Genomic DNA, 24,028 nt, shown 5'->3' on the forward strand with positions numbered 1-24,028 from the left:
ACTAAAACTTAGGGACACACTTGTGATTATCCCTATTATCTTTTTTTTTTTAAGGCTAAAAAAGGACAACTGGCAAACTCGATGATCCAAAAATTGCCAGTTTAACTTAGGTGGACGAAGGGCCCACTTAAACCCAATTTTCCAAAAAACAAATCATTAATTAAGTCATGCTTCCAACTCGGATATTCACTTTCTCCATTTCATTAATCAATTAATTCAGATCCAATATAATGCCATAATTACCCTCACCAATCATCTTTCCCTCGCTCGCCTCAAAGGTTATAATAGTCATTTATGATATTTAATCAAGAAATTAATAATTTAAAAATTCCTTTCGTAACAAAACAAATTCATTAACGGTGACACTGTTAAGAAACCGGAACTATAATCTTCTACAACGAACGCATCTTTATGCCACACAAAAGGATCTTGACCGACCTAACGGTTGAGATTAGATCAAAGTTTAAATCATAATATATCGCAGGGTGAGAATCTGATGAGCTTCTGAAACGCGTTGTAGACGATTTCGCTAAAAAAAAGGCTGCCACTGATCTCTCGTTGCACAAGAAAATCTCCAACTCGCTGTTTCTATCTCTCTTTCTATCTGAGAAGAAACGAAAGCCCAAACAAGGCCTGATTTTGTTTCTGTTTGTGGAAACCAGGTCTTGAATCTACAAGTTCATTAAAAATTAAAACACATTGTTCAGTTTATTTAGATCTGGATTTCTGATTGTTTCGGTTTGTAACCGAATAAGTGTTTGTTTATTTATTCTCTCGAGGTTCGTCTTCAAGCTTCTTCCACAATGAACGACCTCTTAGGAGTAAGTTTATCAGCTCGCATATTTGTTTTTAATTTTTTTAAGTGTTGTAAATTAATTTAGGTTTTATTTTGTTTGATTGTGAGGACGTGGAATTTGTTTTGTCTTGGTTCTGTTTTGATTGTGATGGTTGTATTAGTTTTGTTTAATCCTGTTTGTTTTATTTACAATTAAGAATTAAGATTGTTGACCTACGGAATTTTAAATTTTATTTATTTCTTTTATATTGGAGCTTAGAATTTTCTGTTTGTTGCTGGAAAGAGATAAATGGAATGAAATGAAGCTACATCGTTTTAAGAAGTACCTAAAAATTTTGTTGTAAAAAGGTTTATAACAAGGATGATCAGCTTCAAGTTTTCGAGGAGATCAATTGAATTAATTAGTAGCATGAATTCAGTTTAAGATTATTCTGCTTATTTGGTGAATGGTTTCTTGGAATTATTGATGTTCTGAGACCCATAAAATACAAATGCTGTAGCAAACTTTGATGATTTAGAATGAATTTCTGATGTGTGTATAGGAAAACTCTACTTTGAGATATGGATACCATGTTTTGGAGACCATTGCAAAAGGATTAGCTATTATCCTTCTATAAGGTCTCGATTCATAATGCAACTGTCGGTATCATAAAATGACTCGTGGTTTAATTAAGGACTAAGATTCAAATTGTCATAATAGTGAGTTGCATCTGGTAGATAATGGTTGTTTCTGATGATCAAAAGAGCTTATTTTTCACTAATATGATTACACTTTTTTGGTTTCCTTAAAAAAAAAAAAAAGAAAAAGAACAAGAAAAATTCGTATTTATGTTATGTGACTTGATTGAAACCTGATTTTGTTATAGAGTTTCTGAGATCTTGTGGCTCTTTTGGTCATATTGGACATGATTAAATTTGTGTGCTCTAGAAGAATTACTGCATGAAAGAAATTAATAATGATCTGAAACAAAGAATAATGTACTTAATAATTGTCAACTGTAATTACATTGTATAGGATCTGCATAATACGTAACTGTCATCTTTCTATTTATTTATGTCCTAGGGTCAGTGGTGAGTTCTTGAAAGGGCTTTTTTGGTTTAACTTGGCCTGGCTTTAGTTTAATATAGTTCATAAGGTTTTTACTGTGTCGAGTTTCGAGTTCATATGCAACTGAACATCTGAGAGGCTTTTTGAGCTTGTCTTTATTGTATGGGCTAATTGCTTCATAGATGAACTGGTGCTGTTATGGTTAAAATTTAAAGTTTGGTGCTGAGTTTATCTGCTAATAACTTAATGACTTTTGCAGAATTCTTTTGAGCTCCCTCGGAGTCAAGTTCCAGAGGGGGAGATATTGAGTTAGGGGCACAAATGAATTCCGAGAACTGGGCTTGGAAAGTTTCTTTAAAAAGGTGATTTCAACTTCTTACTTCGTTTGTTTCTTATGTGACAAGGCTGAAGGAAGATCAACGTAGTTACATTCTTTTCTGCCTTTTTAGTCCTTTCTTGTCAATTGTCATCTGTTTTTATTATAATTATTATGGCTAAATACAATGTTTGGATAATCAATATGAGTCTTAGATATATATTACATCTTATCATATCGTTTTTTTCCTATTTTGGCAGTTCAAGAGATCGATAAAGAATATGCAAAGCTTGAGAAACTACTTAAAAAGCTCCAGGTAGAAAATTTCTTTTTCTGGTGATGTTGATTTGGTTGGAAGTTTTGTTGACAGCATTTTAACTGTCTAGTCATCGTGTTTTATGTTAGGAAAAATGTTCAAAATCATTTCTTTAGAGGGGGTCATTTAGAATTTTTTTTTTTTTTTTTTTTTTTTTTTTGGTGTGCGTATTTTCTATCTTATTTTTATTTATTTTTAAAGATGCTACTTTGGGATGCAAGAAGATCTGGTTAGGAGTTTACCAGATCAAGTGTAAATGTTTTTACAAGATGATTGAGTAGAAGAATTTAGAAATTCCAATTGCAGAAAATCTGTAGTTGACATATCTAAGAATACATCAGAATTGAACTTTATTGCAGTTAGAACTGAGCCTTCCTAGAGGGAAAATAAAATGGACTGGTCTTTCATGTACATTAACATAGTCTTCTTATTTGCATTTATGCTGGATTTATGCCCTAGTTATTTTCACCATCAGTTATTAAAGGTATTGTTGAGAAAATATGAGTCGAAATTCAACTTGAATAGTGTTAAGCAAGAAAGAGCTAGATCTTCAATGTATTATTGACCTGCTTTTTCTAATGTGTGCTTTATTTTCATTTTCCTGCACATCACAATTCAGGATGCACATAGGAGTCAAAGTCTGTGACCAAGGCTCCTGCCTGAAAGGTAATCAGTAATCTCATCAGTTCTTTTTGATCTTCAATTGCATTTATTTTTTATATAGATATTCCTTTTTCTTCCATTTCTTCCTTTTTGTAAATCAAGTAAAACAACTTGCTTTAGAAGATGGGAGTCTTTATAAATATAATATTTTATACAATAAGTTTCACTGTATTGCCCATACATATTTTCACGTGTCAAACCAAGCCCCAGGTTGTATTTTGCAATGCTCAAGAATCGTAAGAGCAACAGTAGTTTGAAGTTTGACAGGTGATAAAACCATGCAGATTTCAATAACAAGAACAAGAAGACCTTCATGAGATATCTGTGAGCCACAAGCTGCTTTCTGTTAGCCACTGAGACATATATTTACATTTGTGGAGTCCTGTTTATGCCACTTCATACAGACGTGTTTCTGTGTGGGGTGGAAACCATCAAATTTCCACATTGTCCACAAAATTTGAATAGTTTCTTCTGTGCATGCTTTTAGATCCATTATGGTCAAGTTTTTTTAATTTTTTATTTTCTTCTATTCATCAACTTAATGTAGTTGCAGTTTTTTTTAACTTGATAAATTATAATGATGGATCCTGTTCTCGTCTTAGCAATCAAGAAGCGAATGGAAAAGATGTTGATGAAGTTGGAAAGATTGCCGTTTTCTAAAGTCGAAGATTGAAGAACTGGATAGAGAGGTAAGAAAACTTGCTGCTTTTGTCTATGATTTGTAGTTCTTGGATCGCTTATGTGTCCATTCTTTTATGTGTTCCAGAATTTAGCCAATAGGCAGAAGCCTGGGTGTGGAAAAGAACGGGTGTGGATAGATCAAGAACTGCAACAACTCTGTAATTTACATTTCCTCTCTATATTTCTTCTTTCCTTACTGTTTACCACTACACTGTTATGTGAACAATATCTTCTCTGAAATTTCTTGAGTCCTTTAATGATTTGATCTATTGATAATGACATGAACATTCAATGGGTAGAGAAATGCACCAGAGCTACCATCTGTAAAGTCCTGAAGTTTAAATTCTATTTGATGCTCTCGTGAGAGAGGACATGGTTTGAACAACTTTTTGATTTTGGTGCATAATAGAGTTTCAGCTGTCAGACCCACCATGACTGACTTGGTAACCCTATTTTTGTTGTAGAGCGTTGAAAAGAAGTTAAAGATAAAGGGCAGAATTCGGTAGTTCAGATATAAATAAATCGGATAAGATTCCTTTGTTTTTTAATTTTTTAAAAAGAAGTTTGGTATAAACTCTTATGGTGTTTTGAATCTTTCAATACAGTTCCTTAATATTTTTTTATTTTTGCAGGTTCTAAGGAAACCTCCATCAAGAGTACCGAGAGGTGTTGAGAGAGGCGTGTTTATACAGGTTTGAACCCAGCCCTTTATTATTAATGGTTTATATACTGAATACAATGCTCTGGCCTTCCACTATGCAGCTAATTGTTTGTGTTTCTGATTTGAATGGTTCAGTAACTGGCGCAACTGCGGATGAAGAGGTAAAATTACTTCCCAGAATTCTAAGTAATCTGGCTTCTTGTAACTCATATCTCACTATTGAACAATGTACAGACAATTGACAATTGATTGAGACTGGAGACAGTGAACAAATATTCCAGAAGGCAACCAGGAACAAGGGCGGGGCCAGGTTTGTCTTTCTTTATTTCTACTACCATACTTTTTGTCAAAAGCGTTTGTTCTTCCTTTGTCAAACCGTTTTTTTGTTGGTTGGAGATTGGGGTGGATCGGCGGATGGGAATGATATTTTTGGGTACTTCTTGGGAGTATTCATGGATATTAATAATCGATATATGGTTTTTTGCAGATAAGGACACCCTGGCGAAATTCAAGAGCGCCATGATGCTGTTAGGGATTTGGAAAGGAAGCTTCTTGAGTTACAACAGGTATTTCATTAATTTATTGCAGTGTGGAATTTTGTTTATCAAGAAAATTAAATTAAACCTTTGGGACTATTTTGCCAATAGCAATTAAAGTTATCCTTTAGGGCCGTTTGTCGGGGTAAATAAGGTAATATTCATTTATTTTGCAAGATTCCTGTGTTTGGTATGCAAGTAATAAAATATTACGGTAATCTTTTATTGCAAATAGGGATTACTGTTGGTAATGTGGGGGGTAATCATATTACCTTGCAAAAGGGTGTTATTAAAACATTATTAGGATAATATGATTTTTTTTTCCCATTTTGCCCTTAATTAAAAAGCATTTTAGACACAATTGTCCTCAAATGTCTACCAAATAACAATTACCCAACCCCCCCTACATTTGAGAAATTAGCTAAAACACCTCAACCACAAAAAAATTTAGAAGCTAACAAAAATACCCCCCAGCCTCCCAAGACCACTATCAGTGTGACTCACCACCGTTGGCACCAGTCGTTGTAATGGTGCACGACCGCGGGATCTGGCCGGTCGTGTGCCGATAAGGCCTTTTCCAGTTATGGATTACAGATCCAAGGCTGAAAACGGCCAGATCTGACATTTCTATGGCTGTTTCCTTGCCAAAGATGTGGCCGTGAAATGGCTATAGATCTAGCCGTTTTTCGAACATGGATTTATGATCCATGACTATTTTCGGCTTTGCCGGTGTACGGTCAGTCATATACGGCCAGTTATGCACAATTTCGTTGACTGCCAATGGTAACGGGTTGTGGTGTCTAGCTGCCAGCAGTGGCTTGGGGTGGGTGGGGGTGATTTTGCTATAAATTAAAGTTTTAATGGCTGGGATGTGTTAGCAAATTTTCAAATGTAGAGGGCTAAACGACAATTTAAAAAATAATAATAAAAAATACTATTGTATTAATATTTAAAAATAAAGGCAATTTAGTAATATATATAACATACCAATCCATTTATCCTTCCAATCAAACATATTATTCACCAATTTATTCGAACCAATTAAACATATTATAAACATTTCCAATAATCTTCAAGGTGATCTTTTTTTCTGTTAATATAATATATCCCTATAATAAAACATTATATGATTCAAATGCTCCTTTAGTGGTTTAAATGGTAGTAAAGGTAGTGTGCTTTTCCCATTGGACTTTCAAGTGTTGCGCACAAACTCGGCATTTAGGAATATCTGGGTTGTGCAGCAGAAGTAGGCAAATGTTGGGTAGTGTTGCCACATTTCCAGTGGAAACCGATACAGTCCTAACAATTTCACTTAGTCCAGCCTGATAGCTTTCTATTCACGTAATTTGATTGGCCCAACCTGATGGATGAGAGCAGCCAAACAGTCTTAAAAGAGGCATGGTCTGCCATCAATGACTTTGAAATCTGAACGGCCGAAAGAAAGAATATATTTTGATTCTATATTTAAATCACTTGTCTTATGCAGATCTTTCTGGATATGGCTGTATTGGTGGATGCACAGGGAGACATGATTGACAACATAGAATCTCAGGTAAATTTAACTACTCTCCTTGTATGCTTAAAAAATGGAGAAATAATCGTGCTTGATACAAGATCTCTGCATGAGTACACATTGACAATGAAAAACATAATGACGTCCATTGCAGAAAAATCTCTGCACGAGTACACATTGACAAAGAAAAAATATAGTAATGTCCACATCAGAAAAATCTCTGCATGAGAACACATTGTCAATGGAAAATATAATAATATTCATATCAGAATATCTGCATCGGAATAAATTAGTGTTGAAAACTTTAACATTGGATATATATAAATATGTATCCTGGGGGTGGTATTAATTTCCCCGTTTCATGTCCGTCTTCCCTGTTTTTAGGTGTCCAGTGCAGTAGATCATGTGCAATCAGGAAACACTGCACTCCAAAAGGCAAAGAAGTTACAGAAGAGTTCCAGGAAGTGGATGTGCATTGCCATTATCATTCTTCTCATCATTGTTGCAATCATAGTGGTTGCCGTGATCAAGCCCTGGGTTAACCACAAGGGCGCTTAGCAGCTCAGCCGACTACATTGTACAAATATGATATATGCTTTCCTTCCGTATACTTTTCCGACCCTTCTCGGATCTGCTGCTCCTATTCCTGTTACCTATTTGAGGTCCAATTTAGAAAACCTAGATTCTCTTTGATTGCTCATCCTTTTTTGATCAAGCAAACCTGAGTTCTTGCCATGTCGAATGACAATTGTAATGTACACCATGTAACTTGAAGTACATGCTTCCACATTCTTTGATGTAATTTGAGAAAGTGAAATGTTTTATTATTTGCTTAATTTTCATAGAGATTGCTTTATACCAATGATTTATCTGGAGATGTTTGATGACCCCAAAATGTACACCTCTCTTGTTTTTCATTTTCCATCATCAATTAAATCCAAACAATTTGTAACGTGCTAGATCCCTTAATTAAAATACATAGAAATTTGGATGATCTAAAATTAATAACAATGTTCTGAAAATCGGATCGGACTGTCCTGTTGGACCAGTTTGATCGACAACTTGCGGCAAATCCGGTCTGGTATATATAAAAAATTGTTATTTTGATTTAAATTGGATTGGATTGTGGTTTGATAGTTGGAATAGTGTCGAATCGCGGTCCAATCGCAGCTAAATCTCGTCGGATTCCGGCATCGTTCGAGGGCAAAAACACGACCATTAGATGGGACGGCATCTCCACGACAAAACCCAGCCATTTTCAGTCGTCGTCGTCCAGCCTTTGTGACTCACCATCCACCTAAAGTTTACGCAACCGTCGGATTTCTTTTGTTGATTCCGGCGAGTTACCGCGCCGATGGAACTCCCCAGCGCCACCATTAGATTCGCTGGCACCTGTACATCAAAAGCCCCATGATTCCAAACCTCAATTGGTCGTCGATCGTCGCTGCCGCCACCATCAACGGTCTTTTCGCGTGATAGGGGTGTTTTGGACAAATTTCAAACCTTAAGGGAGTATTAATAGGGGTGTTTTTGATGAATTTCAAACTTTTAGGGACTAAAAAAATTTTATAGAATACAGTCCAACTGACCTATCCAATCTGTCAAACCGGTCAAATCAAAAACCGGACCCTTTAATGGGTCATAGTTCGGTCTGGTTTTCAGAACATTGATTAATAACAAAACTTTTAATTTTTTTAAAACTTGTCACAAATCTTTCTAACCAAAAATCAAAAAAGAGGAAACGACTTTTTCCCATCCAAGGTTTGCCTTAATTCCTTTTCACCCAAAAAGTTTTAAATTATCACTTTCCCACCCAAAGTTAATATTCTGCTACTTTCCAAAGTCAATTCCATTGGAAAAAAATTTCTCCGTTGTCACTATTTGAACCTTCGATCTCCTTTCTACAAAACCTTTCTCAGTACAGTACTTGATTTCTCGTCGATTGTCGGTTATTGCAAAATTAGGGTTTTCTGTTTTTAGATGATTTTCGGTTAATTTTAACAACGAATATTCAATCGATCACCACCATTCGATTCACCAGCATCCACTCTACAAAAACCCTCCTATGGCTGGGCTGAATCCAGTTACCATTTTGCCCTATATTCAAACGTCCAATACGACATAACTTCTGAATATATTGGTCCTGTCTTTTTATCAAGGACAGATCTTTCAAAAAATAGCAAGTATATCCTTGACCTGACCTTAACATGCGTTCAGTCATTTAACATTGCTGACAATGTCTCTCTGTTATACCAAGTCACAAATCCATTTCGCCTACTCCACACTGTTACCGCCGGCGACAGCAACAGTCCAGTCGGATTCGTCGAGAAGAAAGCCGCAGAATTAACCTAATTTGGCCACCACAGTACCTCCGGTACTTCGCCTCGCACGTCCAAAATCTCAGTAAACGAAACACACGTTTCCACCATCAACGACGGCGCCACCACAAATCGACTCCTCAACTACTGATGTAAGAAACCCCAACAACTTATTGATGCATCCTCACTTCTGCCTACCAATCCCAACGCCACCAAATTGATGTGGAAGCAGCAAAAAGGTAATATTGTGTTCAAAAGTTAATTAAGCTGCAACTTGTTTACGTGGATTTGGCTTTTGAGATATCAGAGAAGTTTGTTCTATTGTTCAGCTTTGTTGTTTCTTAATGCAATTATTGAGAAGCCTTGCATGTGGAAGTGGAGAAGAGATAAAAAATTATGGGCTGTGTTTGGATTACTGTAATTATTTAAATTTTGATTTTTTTTAATGTTTGATATGAGATGAAATTAATTGTTTTGAGCTGGTTAGCAGTTTTGTTGTTGAATAAATTTCAAGGCTTTATTGGTTGTGGTGAATAATTTTGTATGTAATTGAGATGATCATGTGTGTTTCTGATGTTTTGATTGTAAAACCAAGGCCAAAAACCTCATCTCCCAAATGCATGATTTTTTTTCTTTAAAAATAAAATGAAGCTAGAAAATAACAAACAATTGTACCCATTGAATACTTACAAAAAACAGAAATACAACTCAATTGAATTTCATTAGGTAAGTTGATAAGCACTTTGCATTTTTGTATAACATTCAAAATTTAAGGTCTATTGCTAGTTTTCTCGAGATTGAATTAGATTAAACCTTAATAAAGAAGAAATTTTGCGTTACGGTATTCATATATTCAATTTGTGGTATGTTATGTGATATGTATCTTTGTAATGAATGGTGATATCGCTTTGTTGTGGATTCTAAGGTCTGAAGTTTATTAACTTCCAATCTGAATGATTCAGAAACATTTTTAATCATCCGTCAGCCCTTCAGAGAGAAGGTGTTAATTCAAACTATAGTTACTCTACATCTAGTTGTTTATGAATTGTAGATATGTAATTATTACCCCTTTGTTTTGGTTGACGATTTTATGGTAACATTTTTTGCAGAATGTTGATTTGCTCATTACTTGTATCTGCTCGTTATTTATCATTGCCATAGGATCTTCATGCTCCTATGGAGGATGATCAGATGAAAATAAGCTGTGGGAGCAAAAGACCAAGATCTGCTGAATTTGACTTACACTGGAGTGAATGGCAACTCCTTGATTCCATTCTCCCCACAGGAGGGTTTGCTCATTCATTTGGTATTGAGGCTGCCGTTCAAGCCCGCATTATTTCATCTCCTGATGATCTTCGAACTCATGTGATACATGTGTTGGAGAATACTGGGAGCTTACTACTTCCTTTTGTGTACTCTGCAACTGTTAGTCCGACTTTAGAAACCTGGCATAAACTTGACAGAATGTTGGATGCAACTTTAACTAATGAAGTAAGTCGAAAGGCATCAATTGCACAAGGGTCGGCTCTTATGAGAGTAGCTGCTGCTGTTTTTACAGAAATCCCATCTCTCAAAAGCATGAGGGAAATCTCTTTGTGCTCTGGCACTTTCACTTCCCACCATGCTCCTGTTTTTGGGATTATTTGTGGGCTTCTTGGGTTGCAAAGTGAAATTTCTCAGAAAGCTTACATGTTTGTCACAACAAGGGATGCTATTTCCGCCGCTACAAGATTGAATCTAGTTGGACCACTTGGTGCAGCCGTACTGCAGCATCAGATTGGTTTTGTTGCCGAAGCTATGTTGAAGAAATGGAAAGACCGTCCTGTGGAGGAAGCTTGCCAAACGGCTCCTTTACTTGATACAGTGCAGGGGTGTCACGGTTACTTATTTTCCAGACTGTTTTCTTCCTGAAGTTTCACTAAGAGATTCAGTATTTTTCTTGTTCTATTCATGTATCTATGAGCTATGTAAATTTTGATTGATTCAGAAGAAACTTGTATGTTTATAGCTTGATGACATGTTTTAGCCTTCAACAATGTTGATGATGGATTTGATATTCTGGATTTAGAGGCTCTTGAAGTTAGAATTTGTAGTGCCTTTCAAATTGGATGAAAGCTCTTTGTTTGTTCAACCCGTTTTTATTATTTATTAAGATTTTATCTTAAATTATTAAATATAAGTTTAATTCGTATAAAACAACATTAGGGGACTTAATAAATTTGTGATTTATTATTATATATAGACCTTTACTTTATTTTGTGAATAAAGAATTCTATATATTTTTTTTCTTCGATGATCGAGGGTATCTGAGTTAGTTTACACACATCTCAAATCAATCCCTAAGATCTTGGTACTATCGGCCGAGTAAAAGTTTCAGTGGTTAATTTTAATTGCAGTTAAAGAGAGATTCGAACTTACTTTCTTTCTTTCTTTTTTTGGTTTGATAATCAGGTGTGTCTAAACCAACCTATACACATCTCAAACTAATCTTCGAAATTTTGAAACTATTCGGTCTGTGTAAAAGGTCAAATGGAAACCTTTTAGCAATCGATGTAAGACTCGAACTCAGAGCTTTTGAAATAATATACCTAAGAATCTCTATCGAATCACTCGATCATTCAAATTATATATATATATTAAGAAGTAAAATAAACAATGAATTTAAACTGAGTAAATGAAAATAAAATAAATGAAAGAAATAGTAAAATACTTTAAAATTGATAGGAATTTAATTGAAAACGAGCAAGCGAATCAGTTCAGTCCGTTGAATTCAATCAAAACGACCTAAATAAGAGGAAGAGAAGAAAGCGAGTAACTTCCTCTGTTTAGCTTCACTTGTTCTCTTTATTTTAATATTTATTTTTAAAGTTGAAAAACAAAACATTAAACAAATTGAAGGAAAATTCTTGTTTTCAGTTTAGATCTTAACATGGCGCCTGTTGGTCCTCGATCCGGTGATGCTATCTTCGCCAACATGGAACGCGTGGTAACCGTTTGATTTAATTACTGTGTAATCTCTAAAATTTTTATTTGTGAAATTGGGTTTGTTGAATTGAATTGTTCGTTCTTTGAAATTCGTTGTGTAGAATGCTGAGCTTTTTACCTTAACTTATGGCGCCACCGTGCGTCAGTTACTCACGGATCTGGAAGAGGTCGACGAAGTTAACAAACAGCTCGATCAAATGTACGCTTCTCAATTTACTTCCATTTTTACCTTTTTTTTTTTTTTTTTTTTTTTTGGAAATTCAAGTTAAGTGAGCTATTGATGTTGAAGGATTGAAGAGATTATTTATTCATAAAATGTAAACTATCGTGTATTAAACTATGCAGAAGGAAATACGAAATGAGTAGTCTAATTATGAAGCTGAATTAAGCACTATAATTGAAGATAGACTGCCTGAAGGAGAAAAAAAAAAAAGTTTGGTTTGGATGGAATTGGTTATGTGGGAGCCAGTTGCATTTGATCTGAAAGTAAAATTCAAAAGAATAAGCATTCAAAAATCAAACTAATATGGCAAGGTTACTTCTTTGACTGACGTGTGACATCGTAAATTTTTGTCTTGAGTCCACTTTTGAATTAAGATGAATCATCTTATTCTGCTGACTGGTCTAAGTGTTTCTGCTGTAATCTCTGATGGAATCTCTGGTATTAGATGATTGAACAATGTGAATTTCTGGCTGTTGTCATTTGAATTTGATTACATTGCAGGGGCTACAATATTGGAATTCGACTGGTTGACGAGTTTCTGGCAAAATCTAATGTCTCCAGATGCATAGACTTCAAAGAGACTGCTGAAGTGATTGCTAAGGTCTACTTTAGTAACTTGGTTTAACGTTAATTAAAAAAAAGTCATGCTTTTTGTTCCAGAATTTGTTAATGTCCTTACTTACAAATATAGCTTTAACATATCAGTTCATAACTTTCTTTTTCTTTTTCCCACATTCCATTAACTGTTACTACTATCAACAATATATGTTGGCTCCGGACTAATAAAACTAGCACACAGCCAAGTCTGTCCATGGGTATATTGAGTGAATGATGTGTATTGATCTCTGTCTTTGATGATGCATGCATAATTATGCTTCATTGAATTCACAATATACTGACATATAAAGGTGTGTTGTTGAGCTTCGCCTCAACTCAGTTAAATGAGTTTGATCTTCATAAATGCTGCCTACTAAAATATGACAGATTAAAATTATGGTGGCTTCAATTTTGTTCTGCTCTGTCGCTGTTGGATACTTGCTGACATAAGATTCAAGTTAAGTTCTTTATTTTCAGCTTGAAATTTTGGCCAACTGTGAACAGAAGCTAAAAATATGACTCCCTGTAAGTGCGTGTATTTAAAGATCTAGGATGCATCTCCATGCGATATATTAAACAGTTGACACATGTTAGGATCCCACATTGAAAGGGAAAAGGGTGGGCATGTGGGTTATAAAGGCTTGGGTACCCTCCCTTGGCAAGCCGGTTTTCCAAAGAGAGTTCTACCCAAGCCCATGAAAGACTCATGGCCCAACCCAAATTGTTGAGTTATTGGAGTGAGTTCCTATCAATTGGTATCAGAGCATGATCCTGCGCCTATGTAGCAGCGCACGCGTGGCAGGCTGACCTTGGGCCCGGGCTGCTACCCCAGAAAGGGCATGGAGGTCCGAGGGAAAGGGGATCTGCATAATCACCCAAGGGGTAAAGAGGTCGACGGGGGTAAAGAGGTCGACGGGGGTAAAGAGGTCGACGTGGACGTCGGTTGCGGAAGCGTGGTGGAATGTTAGGATCCCACATTGAAAGGGAAAAGGGTGGGCATGTGGGTTATAAAGGCTTGGGCACCCTCCCTTGGCAAGCCGGTTTTCCAAGGAGAGTTTTACCCAAACCCATGAAAGACCCATGGCCCAACCCAAATTGTTGAGTTATTGGAGTGAGTTCCTATCAACACATAATCTCTTAAATACTGTTGGAACCTATTTGACTGGGATCACTTTGATTATGTGGGCATTCTGTTAGTAATGCTTTAAGAGACCTATATATAGTGATGAACTCATGACTGGAAGCTCCCAGAAGTATTGAAATCTGATTGTGATGTAGTTAGTCTTTGAATTTGCTATATTAGGGCTACAGTAGAACAGTTCAGGTGCTAGGTTTACTGCTCTTCTGAAAGCTGTTGAATCATGCTATTTGGATTTGGTCTGGTCGCCAAGCTAATTGATCCAGACTGGTTTGCAGCTTTAAACAGATGTCCAATAGTTATGTGGTTCTGCTGCTTGTACTTAGCTTCTTTTCAACATGTATATTATGGCTTTTATGCTGGTTTTGGCTGGTGTGTTTTCATCCAAAAAGCTGAGCTTTTAAAAGTGAAATATACTTCTTGTGTTTAAGGGTTTGATAATATTTACTGAGTCATGTTTGTATGGTTGCAGTTGATGTACTATCTCAATTTCTTCTTCTAAGCATAAAGTAGGCTCAATTTATGACCTCATAAAGCTTCTGTACAGGTGGGTTTCAAAATGTTCTTAGGGGTTACTGCATCAGTGACCAACTGGGATGCTGATGGGACATGCTGCAGTATAGTTTTGGAAGATAATCCCTTAGTGGATTTCGTTGAGCTCCCTGATACCTGTCAAGGTCTTTACTATTGCAACATCTTGAGTGGAGTCATTAGAGGAGCCCTAGAGATGGTGAGTAACACCTCTTCTTTTGCACAGCCTTCAATACCTTCCTTTTTATGGGATGTCTCTCACTGCTTTATTTTCTTTTGGTGTTCTATTCTCTGTCTCCCACATGCCTGATACAATTCATATTTGTTTTATTGTGAAGAGTTAAGATTTCACCAATGCTTAAATGAGCCGGTCCATTGATGGAGCTTATTATATAAACTTAGTTGAAAAGTGAAGCACTTGTAATTATGAAAATTTCTTTTTATATGCTAAGAAAGATGTTGCTGATGGGTGAATTCAACATGGCTGACCGTGACTCCTTTTATGGAAATGCAAGTTCCTCTGTTTTAAGATGCTACTGTTTTAAACCTCTTTGTTATCATGGTAGTGAATATTGCTAACTTCTAAACCTCTTGTATGACTTTGTTTTGTGTGTTACTGTAGACATATCTTTGCTACAGTCCCTCCCCTGTATGTGAAAATTTCAGATGAAAAAGTATATATGTTTCTTACTATAATGACTACTTTATTGAGTATTTTCTATATCATAAGTTTCTATCTTAGGATCTTTTGTGTGTGTGTGTGTGTGTGTGTGTGTGTTGGAATATCTTGCTTTTATAAAATATAGATTCTATGAAATAATCAATTCTTCTGACAAAGGAATGAGGTGTAATTGAGTTGAGTTACTAGAGGAATGGTCCATTTGTTTTTCAACGTAATCCAGGAAATGGTGGTATTTGCATTGCAACTCTTTGTGGTGTTCTGAGCATCTTTAGTGTTGTCGCATTGAGGAATTTGGACGGTGCTCTTGCCCGTATTTTTGTTTCTTCTTCAGTTTCCTCTCTTCCCTGTGAAAATTGTGGTCTGAATTTCTAAACACTCCAGGTGTCACTGAAGACTGAAGTCACTTGGATCCGCGATGTGCTTCGAGGGGATGATGCATACGAGCTTCAGGTTAAACTCGTGAAGCAAGTTCCGGAAGAGTACCCATACAAGGATGATGAATAACATGCTACTGATGTGATATATTGAGTTTATTATTTTAGTTCGGATTAAAAGATAGCAATTTAACAGCTTATCTTCTTTTACATAAATGCATTTCTCATGAGTTTTGAAGTTAAAACAAGAGCTAAAATTACTGCCATTCAAAGCTCCGAAATTTGATATGGATGTTTAGTTGTTTCAATATCTCAAATCTTGTGTAATTAGATTTATTTTCTCTGGGTGGGCTATACGATTGTGGAACAGGAGACTTTTTATGCAAAATGTACAAAATTTATAGGAACCCAATCATGGTCATGGGTCCTAGGCAGTAGCTACTTACTTTACCTTGAGCCAATTGAAGATGACTAAGAAGTCTACTATTATTAGAGACAAGGCATATCACCTTCGTTCTAATAACTTTGATAACAACTTCACATATCTATTTACAGTTTATCTCAATTAATTTAGTTCTTGACTCATTAATTACAGGATAATATGACAAATGGGCAAAAATCACTCACCTCGTGAGCTTTAGAATTCCATTGAGATGGTAACTATTGTCATTTTAATCAACTCCCTTAGAGCTATTGGGAAATTTCATCACTCATAACCCACCCATGGGTAGTCCAGTGGTAAGGGCGAATCAATGGGGTTGCAAATGGTCCAACCCACAATTCTAGGTTTGATTCTCCACTGGGCACAAAGGTAGCCCTTTTGTCCATGATTTACTTAGGGGATTGTAACGATGGGTTGTTGTGAGATAACTCTCTATGAGGATTAGTCGAAGTACACGTAAACTTACCCAGACACCTCAGTTATTAAAAAAAAAAAAAAAATCCTTAACTCATCACTCATAACCCTAAAACCTCACTAATACTCTTAAAACCTAACATCTTTGGACCAAAGGCCTTGCCAGTCTATCATCGCCTCATATGTTATATATATATATATAGAGAGAGAGAGAGAGAGAGTTCATGTCTCCACAAAGGTTGGAACTTGGACGACACCTATATTGATATAACATCTTTGTGGTCAGAGTTAGTCTTCTTTCCTTTCAAATGGCATGCTTGTTTCTGATTGTGCGCGTGGACTTGAGTCGACAAGAAATGGCAAGAAACAAAATGAAAATTGTTGATGCTTGATTTTGGACACCAATTATTCGCACGTGCAAAGTGTTAAGCGGACTTAGAAATTGCACCTGAATGGGAAAATGAAATAAATAAATGGGAGATGATTTTTAAAGTGATTCGAATGCTCAAAGTGAATCCTATGTCCACTATCTTTTTTATAAATAAAAGATTACAATCAGGTCACAAGTACCGATCAGAGAAATAGAAATACAGAGAGGGAGAGTGAGTGGTTTTTGTTATTAGAATAATGAGAGGGGAGCTCTCTATTTAAAGTAAGAGGTTTATAGGTAATGATTATGGGTCTGCTAGCTGGCAAATGTCATACAGTTCCTACCCTGCTTCCTATTGGATGGCTGCACGGAAGATATCCTTAAATCGCACAAGGCTTGGGCAGGTGGGTGACTCCTAACCACTTACTAGCTAGGTCTTTACTTGCCAAGTTGATGACAGCCTTACTCCTTTTGTCCTTAGACGACGTGGTAGTGCCTGGACGACATAATGCCTTCTTGAACTATAATTGGTCCTTGTTGACATAAGCCTACATCAACCTTGATTTTTTAGGCTTAACAGAAGCCCCCCAGTTCTTAAGGTTCAAGGCTTGAACTTTGAGAACTTCATGATTTGACTCATCCAGAGGATCGCTTACTTGAACTGCAAGTGGAGAATGGCAAAAATAACACAAAGTTCACGATTTTACTCGACCATCGAACTAAGTGGAGGTCATGATGTGGGACATGGCGAACTGCACAAGCGACTTGAGATGGTTGTCCCCTAAAGGTTCAGCAACCTAGGGTCGGATCCTGTTTAGTGCTATACCAACATGCTTCGATCTTTGCCCATCGCTCGCAACCTAAAAACACTTGGAATATTTTTGCCGAAAATCGAAATTCACTTTGCTTCGAGCTTAATCCATAGAGAAGAGTGTTTCATTCGAACGACCTCTTTAGATGTTATCCATTGTGCTTGACAGTTGGCCTGGTCAATAAAGTAAGATTTATTTGATAGACATGTCTTGCACAATAAATGTCAGCCATGAGCATTAAATGTAAGCTATGTTGAAACGATATTCTCTTTTATAGCAATAAATGCAGATGAGGGCGCATTTAATGCGATGAAGATAACTGGGCCGACGTTTGTTGTCTCCAACGAAGGAAAACGTCGATTGATTTTCACGAAGAGTGAAGGTTACTCTTCACAAGGATTGGCGACGCGTGATCGCATCCAACGGCCAAGAACGCGTCTCGCCCAAACGTCGATTGCAAAGGAAACCAAATGTCGCCTTCTTCCCTATAAAACCCTAAGCCCACTTCATGATTTTCATAGAACTCAAATCTTCAGAGAAAAAAACAGAGTTTTAGCACTAAAAAAAACAGTTCATCCTTCTTCCAGTTGATGCACACTCGCCGTTACAACAGAACGTTCATCCCCAGCAACCAAGAGGTAAGGAAAATTCTTCCCTTTTTTCTTTTCATTCCCGTTAAAATTCAGTTCTTTCATAGCAATGGTCGGTTTGAGCGCCTGGTAAACTTTATATGATACACATTCTTGGGTAGTGTTAAAAAAGAAACGCTCTTAAGAATCGAAAAACTAGGGCACAGATCCTTGAGAACTCATTCTCAAGGACGTTTAGGGTTTTTAGGGGCTAACGGAGGAAAATTAGGGTTTTTCTTACTCTTTCAAGTCATCGTATGAAACACTGTGTACCGAGACTGGGTCACCTCTACATGTCACACCTTTTCAAACTTTTATAGCAGTGGACACTTTGGAGATGAGAGCAACAGTAGGAATAAGCTGCAGTCCCCGAGCACCTCCGCGGGTCCCATATAGGCAGTGCTATTAGCAGCCACTATAGATGAGACTCAAAACGTGGTAGAGTAGTTTACGATCAACATAAACGTCTACCAGCATAGGTTGCACACCGCTCAGAACCCTCTAGAGGGAATGGCTGCAATCTCAGAAGCAATCTTCAGATGCAATGTGACGATACCTTTTCACCCTTTTATTAGATCAATCCTCGACCACTTCGAGGTTACGCCATTCCAACTGACACCCAATGCGTAGATGATAGCGATTACTATGTATATCGCATGCCACGAACACAAGTTCAGCGAGTTAATAGCATTGGAACTCACATGGGCTTACTACTTAAAGAAAAGCAAGGACAATGATTCCTTCTACCTCTCGAAGCGATCTACAATTGAGGGAGAGATATTTGGTTACCCCAGTAACGTTGAGGCTTATGACACTAAATATTTCTTCTTCGAGTACGATGGCGTTTGTAAATTTAGGGAGCCAAGTAGGTTTTTTTTCTTTTATTTTCCAAACTGACTATCCTTTTCTTTAACTATCTTTTGGTAGTTAAGACTAACGAAATTTTTCTTTTTTGCAGAGAACAAGACGACCAAGTTGTCGGCTCTAGCAGATTTCAGCCGTATCGAGGTATTTGGTTGTTTACCCGATCAGAGTCGCGACGTAAGACTGCTCGTAACCACTGCCAACCTGCGAAAGTACGAATTTTTTAACCCCGAGGCATCTTTGGAAGCTCCAGCCCGTAAGTATTTTCGTATCTAGAAGAACTTTTAGCCTTGTACCAAAGATGACCCTTTTTTAACACATTTTCATAGCGTTTAGTGACCATACCACCAAGGGTTCTGAAGTCACCGACAAAGGTTGGGGGGTTTGTCAACATGACTAAGCTAGCTAAATTAACCTCCGATGTCATCCCCACATGAGGGATACAGATTGGTGTCGAAAGGCAACCACCCACGGAGCTACGCAAAGAAGCTCCTCGGTCCATGGCTGCTCAAGCCACGAAACAAAAAGTCATAGGCAATAAGACCAAGAAGATGAAACAACTGACAGCCGAGGAGGAAACGAAGTCAGAGCTAGAGGGCTTCGAGGTGCTATTGGAAAGAACTCAGCCCTACCCCGTCACCTACTCGGGAGTGCCCCCAATAGGCCCTTTAGCACTTTGGCGACCCCTGGGAGCTCACGCAAGGGAGTGGGAGCGACCACGGCTGCCCAGAAGAGAGCGAGCAAGCAACAGGTCGAGGATGTACTTGCCCCCTCAAGACCAAACCCATTCGTGTTGGATTCCCTAGGGCAATTGCCGAAGCACTTGCAATCGGTAATGTACTCCCTACTAGAATGCCAGCTTGCCACGACCTTCTAAGAGTTCATGGCTTCTCGACCTACCAACCTAATGGCTACTACGCTCCAATTGCACAATCAGGTAAAACGGCATGTTTCCTTCGAGAACTTTCTTAGCTTTTTATGATTTTGAGAAAAGAAAACTAACTTTTGTCTTTTTTCCCATGCAGTCCCTACTCGCCCTTACTGTGGCCCAACAGAAGATCGATATGGACTATGTCGGCAAGCTCTATGAGCTGAAGGAGGAGAATGCCAAGCTAAAGCAGAACCTCGCGGCCATAGATGTAGAGGCTAAAGCTACTTGCATCCAGGTAGATCAGTACTTGGCAGAGAGGGATTCTACCCTTCGGGCTACCAACTTTCACCACAAGCTGAAGGAGGAGAATGTCAAGCTAAAGCAGGACCTCGTGGCCATGGATGTAGGGGCTAAAGCGACTCGCATCTAGGCAGATTAGTACTTGGCAGAGAGGGATTCTACATTTTGGGCTACCAACTTTTGTCGAACTCAAAAAGAGAGATAGGGACAACAAGGAGCTCTAACGAAAGATGGCAAGACTCATCAAGAAGCTGAGCGAGAGAGAGAGAGAAAGAGCTGAAGGTGAGCACCGATCATGCGAGGGCGGCGAAGGAGAATCAGTCTTAGTTGTGGGAGAATTCTAAGAAGCGGAAAAGGGCGATAGAGGCAGACCTCGAGCTGTCTTAAGGGCGAGTTGCTTCATTGACCGAGGGCTACTCATTGAGCGATATAGGCTATTTACAGCTTGCAGCCAAGGAACTCAGATATTCCAGACGAGTACTAGTCCATTCTTGTCTCCATGCTTCAGCCTGAAGAGGCCAAGTAGTAGGAGGAACAGGAGCCTCCTCCGGAAGATGATCAACCGAACATTCCCGAAGATCGGGTGGACGATCCAGAGGCTAACGATCATCCAGAGGATCGGAGGTCGCTTCCGAGGGGCCTAGAAATGAAGACCAATGATCACTCTTCTTTCTGTTCTTGTAAGTCTCCCAGCTTTTAACCTTTGTAACTCCTTATCGCCTTTTATAAATATTTTCTCAATATATAAAAGGAACTTTTAGTCACTTGTGATAATACTTTTATAACTTAATGACTTCATAAAATAAATATAACTTATCTGACCATTGAACTTGCAAAATATTATAAAGAACAAGATTATTAACAAAAAGACTTGAGATCAAGACACAAGTTTTTATTCGAGAAGAAGCGAAATAATCTTATTCACAATACTTGCAAGAAGAAAAATTTTACAAGTAAAAAAAAATTATCAAAGCTGTTAGCGAGTTCGGAATTACTAATAATAGGGGCGAATATGCTCATCATTCCAAGCTCGCGGCACTTCGAAGCCGTTAAGCCTCTTAAGGTGATACGTCACAGGTCGTATTACCTTTGCGATGTGGTATGGACCTTCCCAATTGGGTCCCAATACCCCCACACTTGGTTCTCTTGTGCCAAGAATGACTTCTTTCAAAGCTAGGTCGCAAACTTGAAAGTCTTTTCGCCTAACCTTGGAGTCGAAGAATCTTTTTCTCGCTACTGGTAGGAAGCTATCCTTAACTGAGCTTTGCCGCGGTGCTCTTCAACCAAGTCCAGACTTGCACGTAAGAGTGCTTCATTGTCTGCGTCATTGAAAAACTCCCTACAAAGTGAACCAGATCTTACTTCAAGTAGAATCATCGCCTTGCAGCCATACGCTAGCGAGAAGGATGTTTTTGAAGTAGAGGTTCTCTGAGTTCTACTATGTGCCCATAGGACTTCTAGGAAGTCATCAGCCCAATTCTTGGCCTTCAATATGTGTTTAATGGTCTTGTTGACAGCTTCAACCTGACCATTAGCTTGTGGTCTTGCTATTGAGGCAAACTTTTTATGAATCCCCAGCTCGTCGCAAAACTGCTTGAATTCCTTATTGTTGAATTGTTTCCCATTATTAAAGATAAGTGTATGAGGAATCCCATAGCAGCACACTATATTCTTGATGACGAAGTCTTTGAGCTTCTTGGTAGCCTAGTTAGTAAATACGCGTATAAAACGCGTATTTACGTACTTTTTAAATGGGTGCCAAATTATTCGCGAATTTTTGGGACATCCGTATAATTCGCGAATTATACGCGAATTATTCGCGAATGATTGAAAAAAAATGGAGCTGATTGAAACGACGTCGTTTTGATGGGGAAGAAGAAATAAAAATCAGTGGAAATTAAATAGCCGTTAGAAGAAGAGTGGAATGGGACAAGATATAATTATTTTGTCCAAATTAAGAATCCCGAAGCAATATGTGACGTATAGTAACATGGGATTATGAAATCGAAATAAAATACTAATTAACCCAACAAAAAATATATGGGTTTCCTAATAATAATTATTATAAAAATACAATTATATTGTCTTCTTTTGTAAGGGAAGAGATTGGAAAAGGGGTTTTAGATTGAATTAATGATATTAAAATAATCTTATTCTTTATGTTAAATAACCTTAAACAAGGTTAAATAATAATTATTATAAAGAATAACTGATATTCAACCTAGTAATCCAGTAGTCTTAACTTTTATTGAATCAAAATAAATAAATAAATGATAAACAATTAAAGTCATATATTATGGGTATTGTAACACTAATATTTTATATAGATTTGTGATATAAAATTTTAGTTCTTGATTTAATATAATTTAATTGATTAATGGGAAGTTAAAATTGGTTGCATTTAATATCAAACTTATCAAGTTTTAAATTAGTAAAGAATCATTGGCCAAATATTGTGTTTGAGTCTAAAACCTACAATTTGAATATCAGTTATTTTTTATAATAATTATTATTTAACCTTATTTAAGGTTATTTAACATAAAGAATAAGCTTATTTAACCAGGTAATCCATAAAAGTATTAAAACTAAGATTAATATTGCCGTATTTTTCAAAACGTATTATTGACAATACACTGTATTAAACCCATATATACCCGTATCGTATTTTTTCCGTACCCGAATTTTATGGCCGAATTTTTATAAACGTATTTTTCACCATTTGCTGTATTATACCCGTAAAATTTCCGTACCCTTTTTTTGCCGTACCCGTATTTACTAACTAGGCTTGGTAGTGATCGTGGCCAAAGACTCAGCTTCGACCCACTTAGTGAAATAATCTGCTGTGATCATTGTATACTTAATGCCCCCTCTATCTATCGGCATGACCCAATGAGATCAATTTCTCACATAGAGAATGGCCAAGGACTGGTTATTATCGTCAGCTAGTGGGAAGGAGCTCGCGGAACATTCACAAATCTCTAGCACTTATCACACTTTTTCACAAAGTTGAAGGTGTCCTCTTGAATTAGAGGCCAATAATATCTATAACGGACAATTTTATTGGCGAGAGATCGTGTAGCAGTATGATTACCATAGATCCCTTCATGTATCTCCCTCATGGTGTAGTCTGCTTCACCATCGGTTACACATCGGAGGAAGGGAGTGCTAAACCCTTGCTTATACAGTTGATTCCCGATAAGTGTGTAACGAGTAGCTCTAGTTCGCAGGATTCTTTCCTCAATTTTATCACTGGGTAGAGTCTCTTCTCAGAGATACTGAATAATTGGAATCACCCAAGAAGTAGATTTGGTCGTAGATATAGCTTGCTCAGGCGAGCTAATGCTGAGAACATCGATGTACCGAACTAGAATGTTGTCCGAGACATCGAAGTCCAACAAGCAAGCTATTTTTGCCAAAGCATCCGCAACAAAGTTACTGTCTCTAAAGATTTGATTGATCATATAATACTTGAAAGGCTCGAGCGCGACCTTAGCTTTCCTCAGATAGCTAATCATGTTCTCTTTTTTGGCTTGATATTCTCCCATGATCTGATTAACAACCAGCTGGGAGTCACTATAGATGTCGATCATTTTCGACCTCATTTCTCTTGCTAGTCGTAGACCAGCAAGTAGAGCTTCATATTCGGCCTCATTATTTGTAGTTTTGAATCCGAACCGAAGGATTCCATGAACCCGAGTCCTTTTGAGGCTAAGGAGTAAAAGACTAGCTTCGACTCTTCTTCTGTTTAAAAACCCATCAACAGAGAGGCTCCAAGTTGATAAGTCCTAAACAGTTTCCTAGACAACCTTACTGGCTGGTTGTTCAGGTTCTCGATCTTGTCGAAGCCTTTGGCTTGTGAAAAACTTGTCTAAGTGGGTAGTTGGTCAAAACATGGATGGTATGAGCATGGAAATAAGGTTGCAACTTCCTGGAAGAGATCAACAAGGC

At 37.4% G+C, this 24,028-nt stretch overlaps 2 protein-coding genes and 1 pseudogene across 3 annotated transcripts; all 3 read left to right on the forward strand.

Annotated features, from left to right (window-relative positions):
* Positions 1 to 388: 388 nt before the first annotated feature.
* On the forward strand, positions 389 to 7,360 carry LOC116116175 (annotated as a pseudogene).
* A 1,374-nt stretch (positions 7,361 to 8,734) lies between these two features.
* LOC116116176 (urease accessory protein F-like) lies at positions 8,735 to 10,972 on the forward strand. Of its 2 annotated transcripts, none has more exons than XM_031402271.1 (2): positions 8,735 to 9,087; positions 10,010 to 10,972. In XM_031402271.1, exon 2 carries the CDS (start codon positions 10,025 to 10,027, stop codon positions 10,757 to 10,759), a length of 735 nt encoding a protein of 244 aa, XP_031258131.1. In that variant the 5' UTR covers positions 8,735 to 9,087; positions 10,010 to 10,024; the 3' UTR covers positions 10,760 to 10,972. The 2 variants fall into 2 exon arrangements, with proteins under 2 accessions (XP_031258131.1, XP_031258130.1); XM_031402270.1 differs by having other exon boundaries at positions 8,736 to 9,087; positions 9,958 to 10,972.
* Positions 10,973 to 11,539: 567 nt separating this feature from the next.
* On the forward strand, positions 11,540 to 15,766 carry LOC116116173 (trafficking protein particle complex subunit 3-like). The gene is made up of 6 exons (XM_031402267.1): positions 11,540 to 11,655; positions 11,765 to 11,834; positions 11,935 to 12,032; positions 12,558 to 12,657; positions 14,339 to 14,521; positions 15,386 to 15,766. Exons 2-6 carry the CDS (start codon positions 11,778 to 11,780, stop codon positions 15,506 to 15,508), a joined length of 561 nt encoding a protein of 186 aa, XP_031258127.1. The 5' UTR covers positions 11,540 to 11,655; positions 11,765 to 11,777; the 3' UTR covers positions 15,509 to 15,766.
* Positions 15,767 to 24,028: the final 8,262 nt, after the last annotated feature.

The sequence above is a fragment of the Pistacia vera genome, unplaced genomic scaffold (assembly GCF_008641045.1).
Source record: "Pistacia vera cultivar Batoury unplaced genomic scaffold, PisVer_v2 Contig763, whole genome shotgun sequence".
Classification (NCBI taxonomy): Eukaryota; Viridiplantae; Streptophyta; class Magnoliopsida; order Sapindales; family Anacardiaceae; genus Pistacia; species Pistacia vera.